The following is an 18,223-nucleotide window of genomic DNA, read 5'->3' as shown; positions in this document are numbered from 1 at the left end:
ATAATTTAGTTTTTCATCTTATAATATTAGAACATGTCAGTAATGTTTGAGGGGCTTTTATAAACACCGTATAACTAACACTACTGGAGAGGGTATGAATTACACAGAGGCTTCTGGGGAGCCCAGTTGGGGGGGGGGGGGGGGGGGATTTGCCTTGGCCCCCAAAATGTCTTGAAACGGCCCTGGGTGTGTGACTGAGTTTTGAAGGTGATCTGAATTGTATCAGATGTATAAATATTACATGTGTATAACTTATTGTTTTTTACTGGTAAAAACGTGTAGTGGAGATAAATCTACCTACATTTTACTTTTCAACACTTTGTTTTGTTTTCTTGTTTTTATTGAACTATTTTCCTGTCCTGTCTGTCTCTCATCTTCTTGCATCTCCTCTTAATTCTCCAGAAAATCTGTTGCCTGGATTCTTACCTTTTCACCTCATCAGTTACTTTTGAGCAGATCAAAGGGATCTCCTGACCGAAAAGCGCAGAGCGCGTTTTCGATGCTGCGTGAGGTGACATCACCACAGCACAGGTGATGAGCTCCGCAGTAGCGCGCTTCAGGCACAAATAAGACAGAAAATAGAGAACGTGTGCAGACATGAACGATCGTGTGCTAATTATAGTTTTTTGGTTGCGCCACTTTGAGAATGGACCGTGCGCTGGAAGCAGCTGCCTGGATCGCTGCGCAACAATGCGCTGTGCCGCTCTCTGCTCAAGAGTCCAAAAATGATATAATATAGAAAACTTTTTTCCGGCTTCCCTGGATGTGTAGGATATACAGCTCCCCCATAATTCGATCCCTGCTCCTGGATGAAAAGCCGGACATTGCAGTCCGGACGCCCGGACAGAGAGTGAAAAGTGGACAAGTCCGGGGAAAACGGAACGTACGGTCACCATAGTCCTCATAAAGTGGGAAATTATAGATACAGTATTGAGCTCGTGCCCTGGGCCCTTTAGAGTTCGTGGGCCCTGGGCAATTGCCCAGTTAATCCGGCCTTGGGCGGAACCGGTTCGCAGCAGCGCGAACCTTGCGCTGATCTGCCGGCTCTCCCTCGTGCTGATCTGACTTGCTCTGCGCGCAACGGCGGGCGGGAAGGGGGGGCGCTTTTGGGAGAGTTGTGCGACACAACGAATCGATGACGCAATTCGTTGCCAACGCTTTTAGTAATCGATTTTCATCGAATTTATCGATTCGTTGTTGCAGCCCTAGCTCCAACAGTTGGCCCCTGCAGCGCCGTGGCCATCAGATGATGAATTAAAGCTGTCGCCAAAGCCAGCTGGCAGGAAGCCAAGCGTTTCCTACCTGAATAAAAACACTTAAAGCTAAATCTTCTCCACTAAGATCCACCTGAACTCAAACTGTAAAATATAAACAATATAACTGAGGATCCTTCCTAACACAAACAGAGCTGCGAAATGAATTCAAACCAACTATTAAAGGCTTTGTTTGAATAAACGATCCATTAGCGTCCTGATTACAGCCGCGCTACATGTGAGACGTCAACAGCCCGGGGTTACCCGTGGCAACAGAAATAAAAACAACTCTGTAAATCTGTAACGGTCGGGTTCATGGATCACACAGACCCTGATCCAATCAGAACACAAGTACAGGGGTCAGAGGTCACAGAGAATTCCATTATCTTCAGCATTGCACTTCATTATTTATTACACACAAGAGAGATGCAACCGCAGGAGGGAGACACACACACACATACACATACACACACACACACACACACACACACACACACACACACACACACACACACACACATACACACACACACACACACACACACACACACACACACACACACACACACACACACACACACACACACACACACACACACACACACACACACACAGTCCCCAGAGCGATTAGAGCCGGGCTGCGGGGGGAAATGTCCCGTCCACTCAGACAAACGACCGGTGGCACAGAAGCAACGATAACCTTATTCACAACAACATCCTGTAGAAAACAATTAACATCAGCGATGCATCAGAACACACAGAACAAAAGGGCCGTTAATCAATCACAGCGCTCTTTTACTCCCTTTCCTTTCCTTTGCCGTGTTTAAAAGTATTTCCAGAGTCGGAACCATAAAACCATCGTAATACGCTGACATTTATACAGAACGTGGTCCGACACGAACGCAGATGATGGTTCAGATCATTTGGAGTGGTGTTCTTATAACATTTGAGCAACCTCAGTTTGAAGAAATCAAGTCAATCTGGCTGGATTGAGGAGCTAACAGCTAGCTACAGTGGAGCAAAAAACTAAAGAGGATTACTTTAATCTTAACTCCATTTTTTTGGGCTATTCATGCAAACAGCATCACTTTTTCAATACACTTTTCTCTATATTTAAGCTGGAAGCGACCCGGGCTGCACAGGAAGCGCTCCTGCCTCTATTAGCATTAGCATTAGCACATAACCAGAGAATTCTATACAAATAATTATAGAATCTAAAGTTGACCGCAACAAACCAGCTTCTACAGAAATTACTATCAAGTTTTTTTGAGCTTCAAAAAACTATTTTGGTCTGTGCTTTGCTCAGACTAGCCATTAGCTTGTTAATCTGGTCAGGATTAACTCATTTGCACTTTTATTTACTGTGTGGGCATCGGACGAGCCCCCGCACCGTGAGAACAAACATCTCAGCTCTAAAGTCGATCTTCATCCGCATACGTCACACGTCACATGATCAGGAAGCAGAACATCCATGTGTTAGGAGATCGTTTTGGGCCGTTCCTGTAAAAAAAAGAGGCGTGAACCAGAAAAACTTCTGACGATCACAATTCAACAACGGATTATGAAAGAACGGATAACGCTCAAAACGCGCGGATTCTTCCTGATGTAAGAGGTGAGTCTCCGCTTTGTTTTGGCGTCGACATCATCCTAGCGCGCAACGTTCTGCGACTCTTAAAAAAACAGTAAAAATGGTGAGAAACGCTGGCAGCGAAAGAGTTCATCTGGTCAGGATTAAGAAGTGAAACTCTTCAAAGATGTGAGAAAAGTGTTTACTCCAATTATCACAAGGCACATTTTAGCAAGGACATCTCACATTTCACAAGATGCTCAACAAAATTCTTGGCTTCATGCAAATATGCAGCCCTCAAATCCCAATTTCTTCTAACTGAGGTCATTCAGACAGGCTAAACATTAAGTAGTTAAAAGGATTTCACAGAACACCCAATCCAAGAGATTACACTGAAATTGTGGACTTGTTAGTTGTGGGTTTGACTTGAGGAGAGGAGAGGACACACCTCCGAACCGGGCTGCTGCCCTGTTCCTGGACGGAGACACCAGCTCCTTGACGATCTGAAGGACCTGCATGCTCAAAGGGAGGTGGAGGTTGTCGGAGTTGCCACAGGCCAGTGGCAGCTCTCACCTCCCACGACCTCATCCCTCCTCGGCTCCGCCTCAGGACTCATCACCTAATCCGCATCATGACTCTGATAATCCTCTGGGATTAGAGTAAAAAACAAACAAATGAAACCTGTATCTTCTCCAGAGTCTGCTTTGGTCCTCCAGGAGTTAAGTCCCAGATTATCGCTCCTCCAGATGTTTACAAACTCGTGCATCAACAGCTGATGAACACAAGCGATGCTACAGAAATCCCAACTTCCCTCCTGGCAGCAGCGGAGTGTTCGCTCACAGACTGAACGTGTCCATCACGCCTGCGATGTGTCACTCAGCTGGAGCGCTCTCACGCCAAAAAGCCGAGCAGATCCGTGCTTTCGAGTATCCGTCCTGACTGTTTCCTCCACCTGGCCGCTGCGGATCAATAAAGGAGCAGCCGAGCTTCCCAACTCTTTATTTTCACACTTCTTTTCCTCTCTCATCCATCTCCTCCGTCGGCGGTGGCCAACATCCTCGCTCGCTCCTCTCCTCACATCCTCCAAACTCAAATTAATGAGCGCAGCATCTCCCTCCCTCCCTCTGCACTCCTCTCTCCTCCTCATTGTAGTCCTCTCTCCCACCCCCACTCCATCTTTTCTCTCATGCTCATCTACTACGAAACATGAGCAGGATGTAAAGCAGAACATGTGTGTGGTCACCCAGAACACACTCTCTCTCTCTCTCTCTCTCTCTCTCTCTCTCTCTCTCTCTCTCTCTCTCTCTCTCTCTCTCTCTCTCTCTCTCTCTCTCTCTCTCTCTCTCTCTCTCTCTCTCTCTCTCTCTCTCTCTCTCTCTCTCCCTCTCTCTCCCTCTCCCTCTCTCTCCCTCTCCCTCTCTCTCCCTCTCCCTCTCTCTCTCTCTCTCTCTCCCTCTCCCTCTCCCTCTCTCTCCCTCTCCCTCTCTTTCTTCTTTGTTCTTTTTCTCGTTGCTTCGTTTTTGGTATGACGTTTGTTTTACAAGAAAAAACATCAAAATTAAAGAATTAAGCTTGAAAATTGAAACTTTTCTCTTATCAGGCACCATTTGTCATGCTCTTATTTTGAAACTGATGACAAGCTTTTGAATCCATCACATCGGCGGTGTTAGGAGTTTATTCCTAATTCTTCGCTTATTTGAAGTCTAATTAGCTCATTCTCCTAATGAGATGCTTTTGCTAAAGCTTCAGAAAAACTAAGTCATGAAGAACAATTAAACAGTTTAAGCACCTTTTGAGCTAAAACATTAAAATCTGCTGTTGTCCTTTACTAGATTCAATTAGATATTTTATCTCCTAACCATTTAAAACAGCTAAGAAAATGAGAAATAACATTTTTAACGTGTAATACCTTTTGTGATGACAGTCAGGAAACCTTTGTTGACCTTTGACCTTGAAGACCTGTGACGTACACCCAACAGAAACATCAAATTCATTCGAGCAGCTGACCATTGCATCCTGAATCCTTCGTTTCAGAGCCTTACTGGATCCAATGATCGCCCTTCCCGTCCTCAGATCCTTCCAAATCTTTGACGTAAACATTAATGACGTTAACGCTGACACCAAAAACCAGGAACTTTCTTCACTCCCTAGTTTTGCTTATTTTGCACCAGACTCTTGAGCAATCTGTTGTGTAACACACGGATGACATCGGGCTTCAGAGGCGAGCTCGGTAAGAATTTAGTCTTCCATCCAGCCGATGGTTTGAATCACTTCTTTAGACCCAAAACTAGGTTCACTGCTCTGGAGAGGTTCTCCTCTTATCTCTCTGAGCGCTCCTTTTCTGTGGCCGTCTCCAAGTTTAGGTCCTCCACCACCTCCCTTACCCATGGTGTCCCACAAGGTTCTGTGCTGGAGCCTCTGCTCTTCCTCCTCTATCTGCTTCCTCTTCAGCACATCCTGAGCTCCATCAAAGGAATCTCCTACCATCTTTATGCAGAAGACATCCAACTGTACATCTCCTTTAAGCCCCATGAGATGTCTAAGCTGCAGCTGTTACACACCTGCTTAGACTCTATCAAAACCTGGATGGTGGGAGCTTTCTACAGCTGAATGAAGATAAGACTGAGATCCTCATCTGTGCCCCAGACAAGCTGGTTCCCAAAGTCAGAGACTCTCTTGGTCAGCTTGCTTCTCACACCAAACCTTCTGTCAGGAATCTTGGTGTGACCTTTGACCCAGCTCTCACCCTGGATTCTCATGTCAGTTCTCTTGTTCGCTCTTCCTTCTTCCATCTCAGGAACGTTGCTAAGCTGACACCCATTCTGTCTCGCTCTGAACTTGAGACTGTTCTCCACACCTTCATCTCCTCACGCTTAGTCTACTGTAACTCTCTTTTCACGTGTCTGAGCAGAAATGACATTTGTAGGGTTTCACAAGTTTTGAAGTTTGTATTGTTTGCAGATGACACAAATGTTTTTTGCTCGGGGGTGGAATTGCAACAGGTCCTGGATGTGGTCACACAGGAAATAAATAAATTAAAAAAATGGTTTGATGTAAATAAACTGTCACTAAATTTAGAGAAAACAAAATTTATGTTGTTTGGTAATGAAAGAAGACACAATGAATTAGATATAGTAATTAATAATGTAAAAATTGAGAGAGTATATGAAATAAAATTTCTTGGGGTGGTCATAGACAGCAGAATCTGTTGGAAGCCACACATCAAATATGTTAGGGGGAAGCTTGCACGGGGCATTGCTTTATTGGGGAAAGCTAAGTATATTTTTAATCAGAAAGCACTTTATATGTTATACAATACGATGCTACTGCCATATTTGAGCTATTGTGTAGAGGTCTGGGGAAACACGTACAAAAGTCATTTACAGACATTAACAACAATGCAGAAAAGGGCTATCAGATTAATAACAAATGCAGGATATTTGGATCACACAAATGAACTTTTTATTAAAACACGGATAATGAAGTTCCAGGACTTGGTTAAATACAAAACAGCACAAATAATGTATAAAGTAAGAAATAAATTAATGCCTGATAAAATACAGAAACTGTTCACAGAGAGAGAAGGAGGATATAACCTGAGAGGGACACTAAACTTAAAGATACATAAGTTTAGAACAACATTAAAACAGATGTGTATCACAATAATTGGGGTTAAATTATGGAACAATTTAGAAGAAGAAATTAAAGTAAGTACAAATATAAATGTGTTTAAAATGAATTATAAAAAACATATTCTGAACAAGTATATAGTAGAAAATAGATGATTTATGTGAGTGTCCTTTATTCTAAGGAAAAGTAAATTGTATCAATTGTAAAAAGATGTTTTTTTTTTCTTTTGTTGTTTTTTTTCCATATAATTTGGTGGTTTTTGGTGACTTGTACCATTTTGTTTGTTTTAATGTCGGTTTTGTGTTAGATTTAGTAAACAAGTAAAAATTACTTGTATAAAGGGGTAGGGACATATAAGTTTCCACTTCAGCCTACTCCTTTTCAAACACAGAAGAAGGGATGATATGTATTTTTTCTGTTTGTGGTATTTTTTTAAAAAATGTATGTTTTCTTTGTTTGAAATAAACTAAACTAATTCAAAAAAAACCTCCCTGAACCATCTACAGGTGGATCAGAATGCCTGTGCTCGGCTTCTGACCAAGTCCTCCAAACACACCCACATCACCCCGCTTCTCCCCCAGCTTCACTGGCTGCCAGTCAACTTCAGGGTTCATTTCAAGATCCTGGTTCTGGTCGATAGGGCCTTACATGGACAAGCACCATCTTACATTGGTGATCTTCTTAGTCCCTACACCCCCAGCAGGTCCCTGAGGTCCAGTGACCAAAGCCTACTGTTTGTGCAGCACCAGGCTAAAGGTCAAAGGTGACAGATCATTTGCTGCTGTGGCCCCCAGACTCTGGAACTCTCTCTCCCTGAGCCTGAGATCAGTGGACTCAATGATCTCCTTTAAAAAACAGCTGAAGACTCACCTGTTCAGGCAGGTTTTGGTGTGACCTTCATCACCCTCTCCTTGTTCTGCTCTCCCCACCTATTCCACCTTCCTCAGGATCCACTGATTTCCCTCTTTCCTATTCACTCTCTCTCTTTCTTAACATTTTTTAATCACAATTGTCTATTATTTGCTCATTTTAAATATATTTTTAACCATTTTCTAAATTCTTTTTATATTTTTACATTTTTTGTTTTTGTGAAGCTCGTCGTGATTTTTATCTTGATAGGTGCTATAGAGAAGATCTTTTCTTCCTCTTCACAACTGAGAGGCGTTTTATTTCAGGAGTCACGTTGGACAAATGATTTAAGTGAAACATTAAGATTTAATCCAAAGTGTCTTAATTCTGTTCCAGTTTGTGATCTATCTTGATTTTATTCAGCATTTAGACGGTTTAGACTCGCATCCTTTGCGGTTTTGGACTCTCGCAAACAAAACTCGGGTGGCTTTGACGTTGAGTTCCTGAGGCTCACAGCTATTCTGCGGTTATTTAAGGCGGTATTTTTCATCGTACATATTAAGAATTCCCACCGAGGCTGACTGGAGCTGGGGACATCCTGAGCCTCTCATTAGTTTTTATGCTAAAGTAACTGGAGGTGATGCTTGTTTATCCTTTCTTCATGCAAATCAAACCAGAATTTCTCATAAAAAAACATTTCCACCTTTTCTTCTGCCCAACCAGATCGACTGGTAAGACAGAGACTCCATTTAGCTGCAGCTTCTCTGTGAGATTAGAGGTGATTATATCCGACAGAGCAGAATCCACATCATCGTAACGTTTGGAGACTCTCCACCCATCTCATTTGCTTTAAGTACATCCTTCCTTCTCCCAGGTTTTGTGCGTCATAGACTACATCTCTTTCCATTTCCTCACTCTAATTCAATCATTTGCCGACATTAAGTTCTTGTACAACTCCAATTAGCAGTGTGTCCATCCTGAGGTAATGGATCCATCTCTACCAGGATTTAAACCCACACCAGGCTTCTAAATGCGAGGTGCTGATGGCAGGACTTCACTTACAGTCAACGCCTGAAAGAAAACAAACAAGTCTGTTAGCCTGCTAGGATTACCGTGAACTGGATGGATGGAGTTGGGAATCTTTGTGGGCAAGAGTAGGTCTGAGGTTTCAACTCTTCAAGATTTAGAATTAAGCTTCAAATCCATAGTTACAGGAACGTGATCCAAACATCTCACATGTAGAACGGGGCAGGAGGGGTCATCACGAGGGAGGGGGAGCGATGTGTAATCGAGCTAAGGCAAGTTGGTTGGATTTAAGATTTTCTCATGGTTTACGTTTCACACCAAATTTTTCACGGCAAAAATAATTCAAGCAGTACTTTGTCTTGTGTCGGTTATCGATCAGTCTCGACTCATTTATTTGGTATGAGTTTATTAGAAAACATATTTAATTTATTTAAAGAAAATTTGTACTCACGCACCAAAATCTTGTATATGGACTGAAAAATATGGTATTTTTTAAATTTTTATTTAATTTACTTGTACTATTTTATTTTTGACAAACTGTGTTTGGTGGAATTGAACTTAATTTTCACTTAAAATGTGCTTAAATAAAATTGAGTGAGTTAAATTGGTGTGACTTCTTTTATTATTTTAAAGAAACCTAAAAAGAGAAAATGTTGTAATTACTTAACTCAGTTAATTAAATTCAATTCGATTCAAGTTTATTTATAAATCTATAAATATAAAAATCTATATTTATAAAAAGCGCCAAATCACGACAAGAGTCGTCTCAAGGAATTTCACACAGTAAACAATCCAATTCAGGTCAGTTCATTAAGCCAATCAGAAAAAAGTTTCTTATATAAGGAACCCAGCAGGTTGCATCAAGTCAGTGACTATACAGCAATCCTCATACTAAGCAAACATGCAGCGACAGTGGAGAGGAAAACTCCCTTTTAACAGGAAGAAACCTCCAGAGGATCCTGCCTCAGTGTAAGCAGCCATCCTCCATGACTCACTGGATGGAGAAGACAAGACAGAACACACACACACAAACACACACACACACACACACACACACACACACACACACACACACACACACGCGCACACACACACACACACACACACACACACACACACACACACACACCTGGTTCCACTAAACTAGGTTGTTTAACCTTAACATGAGTATATTAAATTCAGTCAATGAAATCTATGAACCTTCATACAACACAATGATGTTGAGTAAAAATGAACTAAACCAGTTTAGGTAGTTTTAAACTAACAGCATTAAGTTATATGAACTTATTTCTATTATGTTAGATTTATTGAACACCAGTAGCTATATTTACTTAAGTTATTATGTTAAAAGTAAACACATATTACTCTTTACATTTAAGCAGCAAGGTTTAGTGGAACCAGTTGACATAACTTGGTTAAGTAAATCCAACATTTCATTTCTTATAGTGTAGCTCACTTTGGTCTAAACTGTTCAGTCTGAATTCACAGAGAAGTGAAACATGATCATGATGTCTGAGAAAGGCAGTGAAGTCCTGGTAGGTGGGCCATGACAACAAAAACCTCAGAAAGGAGGATCGGCTAGCTCTCAGTATACAGCCGGCTACTGTTGCTACTTCCGGTTTGAATCAGAAAAGCTCCTCACATGTGAACTGAAACACCTGCAAGAAAACAAACCAGCATTCTGGTTTCTGTTCACAGAGAGGAGAATAAACACAGGAGAGAAACAAAAGCAGGAACACAGAGGAGAAATATCTTCTTCAACCCGACAAAAATGTTTACATCAGCTCTAGAGGTCTCAAACTTTTCCTGCACACGCACGCACGCATGCACACACACACACACACACACACACACACACACACACACACACACACACACACACACACACACACACACACACACACACACACACACACACACACACACACACACACCTCTATGTACAGACTGCAGCATGCAGACTTCAGAGTCAACTCGCTTTATCTTTTACACAAACAACATAAAACCATCCAAATGAACTGCACACTTTGTCTCTCTCTCTCTCTCTCACACACACACACACAAACGCACACACACACACTGGTGATGAAGTGTGTATATTTGTGTCCTCCGGCTCTGAGTCAGAAAGTCCAATTACTGCGTTGCTGGAGCGAATAAGCGTGCGGATGCTGTTGCTATGCTTCAGACCCAGTGTTGCTAGGCTATGACCCCACTACAGGAGGTGGGAATCTGGCCTTTCACAAACATAACTGTGTCTGCCTTTTAGCGTCTGCACTCATTTGCTAATGCACACTCCTGATGAATGACCCGCATCCCACCCATGTGAAGTGCCACGCTGCTGCAGGTGCGTCTGCTTTAACAGTACATGCTCTCTCTAAAGGTCTTTCATTTGCATCACGGCAAACAAAATGACCATTCCAATCTCCTAAAGTGGTCTTGATCGATAGCTTTCAAAGGCTTTCTGAAGGTCTTTGGAAGTTTTTCTTTAGACTTTGGCAGCGTGTGCGCTTGGTTCTACCTTATGATAGCACAACAGCAATTAATTAAGTCAGCTAACTAGTAGCTCTTCTCCTCTTTTATAGCAGCATGGGTAAACTTCCTTCATCAGAGAGTAAAACATAAATAAGTCTGATGATTGGGGCTGATCGATCTGTTCTCCTCTTTTACGAGTGCGATGGGTACCGAATTCGGTACTTTTTAAGGTACCGACTGAATTCCATAGTACCGACTGAGCACCGATTCACGTCATTTGAAACGGTGCCTCGTTTCGGTACCCGTCCTTCATAACGAGAACTTGCCTAGACAGCTGCACATGCGCAAGAGCGTTATGTCGTCGGTCGCTGCGAGGCAGTTGTAAACAGAGCAGCATGATAGAAAGAACGCACGCTAAAGCTTGGGTCCACTTCACTAAATGTGATGGGTAACTGGGTGATGATGAAACCAGCGACAACGATCTAAGTGAGACATCCTCGTCTTAATCTGCTCTGGTAGATAAATAAAATGTTTAAGATAACGTTAGCTTGATATGTTAGCGTCCGTTTCGCTAATGGTGCGTTCGCTTTATCCTCAGAACTCTGAATTCCCTACTAGAAGAACATGAACGCGCTCTAAAGTTTGGCTTCACTATACTAAATGCGACGGGTGATTGGGTGAAGATGAAACCAGCGACAACGATCTAAGTGTGAGGCATCATCGTTTTAATCTGCTCCAGCAGCTAAATAAACTGTTTAAGATAACGTTAGCTTGATATGTTAGCTTCCATTGCCACCATTGTTACCAGCTAATGGTGCGTTCGCTTTCGCCTCGGAAATTCTAACTTCCCAGTAGGAAAAATCAAATGAAAAAGGACGGCAAAAGGAATGAAGATACACAGTAAATTTAGTTCACAGTAAAGATGTTTGCTTCAGTTTAATTATCAGCTTATAAAACTACAAGGACGATGTTAAAATACAAACAGTTGTATGTTATTTATCGTGATATTTATCAAATATTGTTATATATTGAGAGAAATATATATTTAATTATAAAAGAGAATTAAAATATTAAACACTCAAAAGTATCGAAAATTGGTACCGTTAAGTACCGGTATCGATTCGTAGGTACCGGGAATTAGTACTGAATCGATTCAAATGTCAAACGTACCCACCCCTATTTACAACTGATGGTCAAAAAAAAAATTTATATTTTTCCCCTCAGTAATCAGGCAGAACCTTCCTGGGGACAGGTTTCTGGAGGTTACGCTTGTTAGAGAAGGAACCGAGACGTCCTCCGTCCACTTTATGCTGCATCTCTTAACTCTCACCATCAGACTGTGACCTACATGATCTTATTTACTTTTCTCACATCACCTTAGTGCCTCAGTGGGAGTGATGGGGAGTGTGAACATGTGCCACCTGAAACATTAAGTCAGTTCAGCCCACGAGGAGACAGCAGCAGCTCTGGTGATAACACCTTCTGCTTCTTCCTGTTTCAGGAGAAGATCTAACGAAGCTGTAGCCATCATGGTGGATTACAGCCTCCTAAACTTATTTCATCTACAAAACTGCACTTTAGTATCGCGCTACATCTAGTCGCTTATCACTTCTCCTGTTGAGGAGTGAAAGCTGCAGCGGTGAACTGGTGGACTTCTTGTCTTTCAAGATTTTACCAACGAGAGCCTTCCAAAAATCAATGTGGCATCTAAAAAAACTATAATTGGCCTGGGATTCTGCATTTTAAGAGAAGAAAGTACTCTAAGGTGGATAAATAAAACGTGTAGGAGACCGCCAGCTGGGAAATGGATCCGGCTGCTTTTACTGCAGAGGGGGAAGCAGAGAGAAGCCGACGGAGCGCCTCAGTCATACAGGCTCTCACAATCAGCAGATCAATATGCCCTCATCAAGTTTTCCTCAACATCCAGCTGACTGATAGCGGAGGGCTGCTGGAAGTCTCTGACACATCTCTGCTTTTAATCCGCAGATAAGAGATTGGCCTTGTGGCAGCCGCCCTCGCTCCAAACCCAGCAGAGATGCTGTCGATGCAGGATGGAGTGGCTGATCCACGACGCTGCCGAGAGGAAGTTTAAATAAAACACACGAGTGAGTGTGTGTGTGTGCACGTGTACAGGTCCTTCTCAAAAAATTAGCATATTGTGATCAGTGTTGGGAACGTTACTTTAAAAAAGTAATTAGTTATAGTTACTGATTACTTTGTCAAAAAAGTTACTCAGTTATTAACTGAGTTACAAGATTATAAAAGTAACTAATTACCAAGAAAATAACTACTTAGTTACTTTTTTAATGAAAGCATGCAAGAATTACTACAATAGTGAAATATGAATGACTGATGACTGGAACATAATAAAATGTATGTCCAAGTGTTTTTTATAAACCTGAATAATTTAAATAAATAAGCACTTAACAGGAGGAACTACTAACAGGAGCATTACACTTATCTAGACTATTAAAAGGTCGCTGTGTGATATTTAACAAGACCCCAATCAGCTAAAATTTAAAATTGCAAATAGAAACACCTGTAAAGGCTCCCGAGCCTTTAAATGGTCTCTCAGTCTAGTTAAATTACCGAAATAAATGTAATTTTGTACAGTATTTTAATTTTTCCAGCTTCACATAATTGTGTGTTTTTAGCAGCATTTCTGTTGCTGCTAATCTAGTAACGGTTAAATAAATAAATAACATCCTTTAAAATGACACTAGAAGAGGCACAAGCCTGATGGAGGACTTACATTTACTAACGTGGGTCAGACCCAACCACAGAAGAGCTGAAGCTGGGTGGTAAACACACACAGGTAGTTCTAATAACACCTGAGCTCCATGACGTCTGAGACTGATGCATCAGTGTTACAGCGGGACTAAAGACATGATCAGGAACCGGTTACAGCTGGATGATCTAGGAAGGTAGAAGATCAGGACGTCTGAGCGGTGAACAGGTGAGCGGACCTTCGGGACGTCCCGCTGTCACGCTAAGAAGGGCACGGCTGCAGATCCACACCTGCAGCTGTAGACTATTCATCACGTCTTCCTCATTCTTCACGGCCGTGATGCTCTTGGATGAAAACATCTACCTCTTTAGCTCCTGATCAGCTGATGACAGCTTCAACACACCGCGCTGCTTAACGCACGCATTTCCTTATCAGTAACAGAAACAACGTTTTGTTAAAAGAAGACGGTAATTAATTAGTTTGCTCGTTACTGAAAGAAATATTTTTTTATTAACGTGGTTATTTTAAACGGCGTTATTCCCATCACTGCTCTGTTGGGTCTACAGCATGCAGTGACTGAGACAGTGAGAACACTGAGGGTCTCCGCCCACCCGGCCAATCATCATCGTGTTTGTAAGCACGTTACCGACACCTCTCTCTCCCTGGCTGCAGCTGAAGTGTGGCGGTCAGAAAGCCTCACCCTGCTGCTCAACGTGCGACAAGCACATAGTAACGCACAAACTTCCGTCCCCAGTAACGGTAACGGCGTTGCAACAGTGGGAAAAGTAATTAGATTATTCCGTTACCTAAAAAAGAACGCCGTTAGCAACGCCGTTATATTTAAACGGCGTTACTCCCAACACTGATTGTGATAAACTTCATTATTGTCTGTAATGTACTGATAAACATTAGACTTTCATATATATTAGATTCATTACACACAACTGAAGTAGTTCAAGCCTTTTATTGTTTCTAATATTGATGATTTTGGCATACAGCTCATGAAAACCCAAAATTCCTACCTCAAAAAATTAACATATCATGAAAAGGTTCTCTAAACGAGCTATTAACCTAATCATCTGAATCAACTAATTAACTCTAAACACCTGCAAAGGATTCCTGAGGCTCTTAAAAAACTCCCAGCCTGGTTCATTACTCAAAACCACAATCATGGGTAAGACTGCTGACCTGACTGCTGTCCAGAAGGCCATCATTGACACCCTCAAGCTAGAGGGTAAGACAGAGGAAGAAATTTAAGAACGAATAGGCTGTTCCTAGAGTGCTGTATCAAGGCACCTCAGTGGGAAGTCTGTGGGAAGGGAAAAGTGTGGCAGAAAACGCTGCACAACGAGAAGAGGTGACCGGACCCTGAGGAAGATTGTGGAGAAGGACCGATTCCAGACCTTGGGGGAGCTGCGGAAGCAGTGGACTGAGTCTGGAGTAGAAACATCCAGAGCCACCGTGTACAGGCGTGTGCAGGAAATGGGCTACAGGTGCCACATTCCCCAGGTCAAGCCACTTTTGAACCAGAAACAGCGACAGAAGCGCCTGACCTGACCTGGGCTACAGAGAAGCAGCACTGGACTGTTGCTCAGTGGTCCAACGTACTTTTTTCGGATGAAAGCAAATTTTGCATGTCATTCAGAAATCAAGGTGCCAGAGTCTGGAGGAAGGCCGGGCAGAGGGAAATGCCAAAATGCCTGAAGTCCAGTGTCAAGTACCCACAGTCAGCGATGGTCTGGGGTGCCATGTCAGCTGCTGGTGTTGGTCCACTGTGTTTTATCAAGGGCAGGGTCAACGCAGCTAGTTATCAGGAGATTTTGGAGCTCTTCATGCTTCCATCTGCTGAAAAGCTTTATGGAGATGAAGATTTCATTTTTCAGCACGACCTGGCACCTGCTCACAGTGCCAAAACCACTGGTAAATGGTTTACTGACCATGGTATTACTGTGCTCAATTGGCCTGCCAACTCTCCTGACCTGAACCCCAGAGAGAATCTGTGGGATATTGTGAAGAGAAAGTTGAGAGAAGCAAGACCCAACACTCTGGATGAGCTTAAGGCCGCTATCGAAGCATCCTGGGCCTCCATAACACCTCAGCAGTGCCACAGGCTGATTGCCTTCATGCCACGCCGCATTGAAGAAGTCATTTCTGCAAAAGGATTCCCGACCAAGTATTGAGTGCATAACTGAACATAATTATTTGAAGGTTGACCTTTTTTGGTATTAAAAACACTTTTCTTTTATTGGTCGGATGAAATATGCTAATTTTTTGAGATAGGAATTTTGGGTTTTCATGAGCTGTACGCCAAAATCATCAATATTAGAAACAATAAAAGGCTTAAACTACTTCAATTGTGTGTAATGAATCTAATATATATGAAAGTATGTTTATCAGTACATTACAGACAATAATGAAGTTTATCACAATATGCAAATTTTTAGAGAAGGACCTATATAAGCACTGAAGCCAGTTCCACTATTATTTACCAGAAAGTTTGAAGTTTAAAATGCAAAAAAAAAAAAAAAAAATTCTAAATCTAAATATGTTTAAAGTTCTTTTTTGTAAATTACAACAATCTCACTTTTTTTTACATATTTAATATTGTTTCTGAAACTTTTGCAGAATTCCAGATGAACTGAAAAACATGTTTTTACTTCTACGTGAAGCCAAGGCGACGTTCCCGCGGGATGGCTTTCCTCACTGCAACCTCCGAATCCCAACCTTGGATAACTGAAAGACCGGAGAGACGGGAGCTGCGGAACGAACTAAAACTTCAAGCCTTTGATTTTGTCTGAAATGTGATGCTGAATGAAGACAGGCGGCAGGAATTGCGTCACTAGTTAGACACACCTCTGTGGAGGTATTTAGGCACGAATGCCTCTTGGCTCTCATGTGCACCTGAATCCAACTTCACGCAGCACTTATCTTCACACGTCTCTTTATCTGCCTCTCTGAATACATTTGTGTCGTCTGCAGCAGCTTGTAAAGGCACAGAAACCAGCGGACACACACCTGTGGTGTCCTAATGGCAGCGCTCGCAGACGGCTGATTGAATTAGGCTGGCTGCTGATTGCTCGGCAGATTGATTAATGCTGCCTGCTGAGCTTCAGGGCTTCGTGGCACTCCGAGTCCTGCAGCAGAATACCAATGAGACAACAACTCCGGCTCTGGGATGAGCCCACTCATCGGTCCTCCGGGAAAATCAGCTCAAGCCTGAACTTGGATGACAGTAACCGTAGGATGAAGAACCGGAGATGGATTCCTGGTGACACTCAGCTTTAAGGGGTTGGATTGGGGGTTAAACCACCAGATAGTTCCCGAGCACAGCCTCCGCTGCAGCTCACCGCTCCCCACGGAGATGGGTCCCATGAGGAGATGATGGTCACCAGTGTGAGGATGACTAATGGGACTTTAACTGCCTTCTGTGATTTTGTAGCTTTAACTGTAACTGAGTACATTTGTAACCGTGTCTTTGCTGCCACTTGGCCAGGAATTCCCTTCAAAATGAGGATTTTAATCTCAACGAGACCTTCCTGGTTAAATAAATGAATAAAATTCGTCTTTAGGACATGATTACATTTTTATGGAAGCCTGGAAGTGGCTGGCACACCCGTCTAGTCACCTTTATTAGATGATTAGCTCTAATCAGCTGTTACACACCAATAAACAAGCAGCCGGCCAACAACACTAATTTAAACAGCTGATTTACAAACAATCTGAACGAATCACAACCGCCCCGCTGGACTCGATTCAGTAAAACGTGGTTCTGAGTCAGCATTCTCCATCAGGACCTCCGGCCGGACAAAGATAATGTTTCCAGGAGGTACGGAGGAGCAAGGGGGGGTTCCCCCAGAACGCCCTCCTCTATCTGAAGTTCTGGTTTCCTCTCTTCGCTCCTTCCTCTCAGCGCCGGGCTGGCCCAAGCGAGGAACGCCACCGCTCTGCCTCACACACTTCCTGTTCACTCGCCATGTGTCACTTCCTGTGTGAGGTGTGCAGCTTTTGAACCTTCATGGATGAAACCACAGATTTGGACACAACCACACCTAACTGTGACAACGGGAAGACATTGTTCTTGATTGTTGCTGCTAATGTTGTGCGTGTCCTGGTTGGCAGTAAATGAAGAGTAAACATTTTAAAGTTTTAACAGAATTCAAATTTATTCATAACCAAAAGGCCATCCATCCATTCATTCATCCATTCATCCATCCAGTTTCATCCGCTTATCCGGAGTCGGGTCGCGGGGGCAGTAGCCTAAGTCGAGACGCCCAGACTTCCCTCTCCCCAGCCACTTGGGCCAGCTCCTCTGGGGGAATCCCAAGGCGTTCCCTGGCCAGGTGAGAGACATAGTCCCTCCACCGTGTCCTGGGTCCACCTTTAGGTCTCCTCCTGGTTGGACGTGCCTGGAAAACCTCACCAGGGAGGCGTCCAGGAGGCATCCTGACCAGATGCTCGAGCCACCTCAAGTGGCTCCTCTCGATGTGGAGGAGCAGCGGGTCTACTCTGAGCCCCTCCCGGATGACCGAGCTTCTCACCCTATCTCTAAGGGAGAGCCCAGCCACTCTGCGGAGAAAACTAATTTCGGCCGCTTGTATCCGCGATCTCGTTCTTTTGGTCACTACCCAAAGCTCATGACCATAGGTGAGGGTAGGAACGTAGATCGACCGGTAAATCGAGAGCTTCACCTTCTGACTC

At 43.1% G+C, this 18,223-nt stretch overlaps 1 protein-coding gene across 2 annotated transcripts in view; it reads right to left on the bottom strand.

Annotated features, from left to right (window-relative positions):
- The window catches only part of usp6nl (USP6 N-terminal like), a 111,211-nt gene that overhangs the window by 56,659 nt on the left and 36,329 nt on the right, over positions 1-18,223 (bottom strand). The window contains exon 1 of one of the 2 annotated variants that reach the window (XM_015962041.3): positions 3,269-3,474. The exons of the other annotated variant lie outside the window; for it this stretch is intronic. Within the exon in view, the coding sequence (XP_015817527.3) occupies positions 3,269-3,338 (70 nt within the window). The 5' untranslated portion in view covers positions 3,339-3,474. Of the gene's footprint in view, positions 1-3,268; positions 3,475-18,223 lie in introns of those variants that run through there. 2 annotated transcript variants of the gene reach the window in all.

This window comes from Nothobranchius furzeri, chromosome 1 (genome assembly GCF_043380555.1).
Source record: "Nothobranchius furzeri strain GRZ-AD chromosome 1, NfurGRZ-RIMD1, whole genome shotgun sequence".
Classification (NCBI taxonomy): domain Eukaryota; kingdom Metazoa; phylum Chordata; class Actinopteri; order Cyprinodontiformes; family Nothobranchiidae; genus Nothobranchius; species Nothobranchius furzeri.
This window is presented reverse-complemented; position numbering and strand designations above follow the sequence as displayed.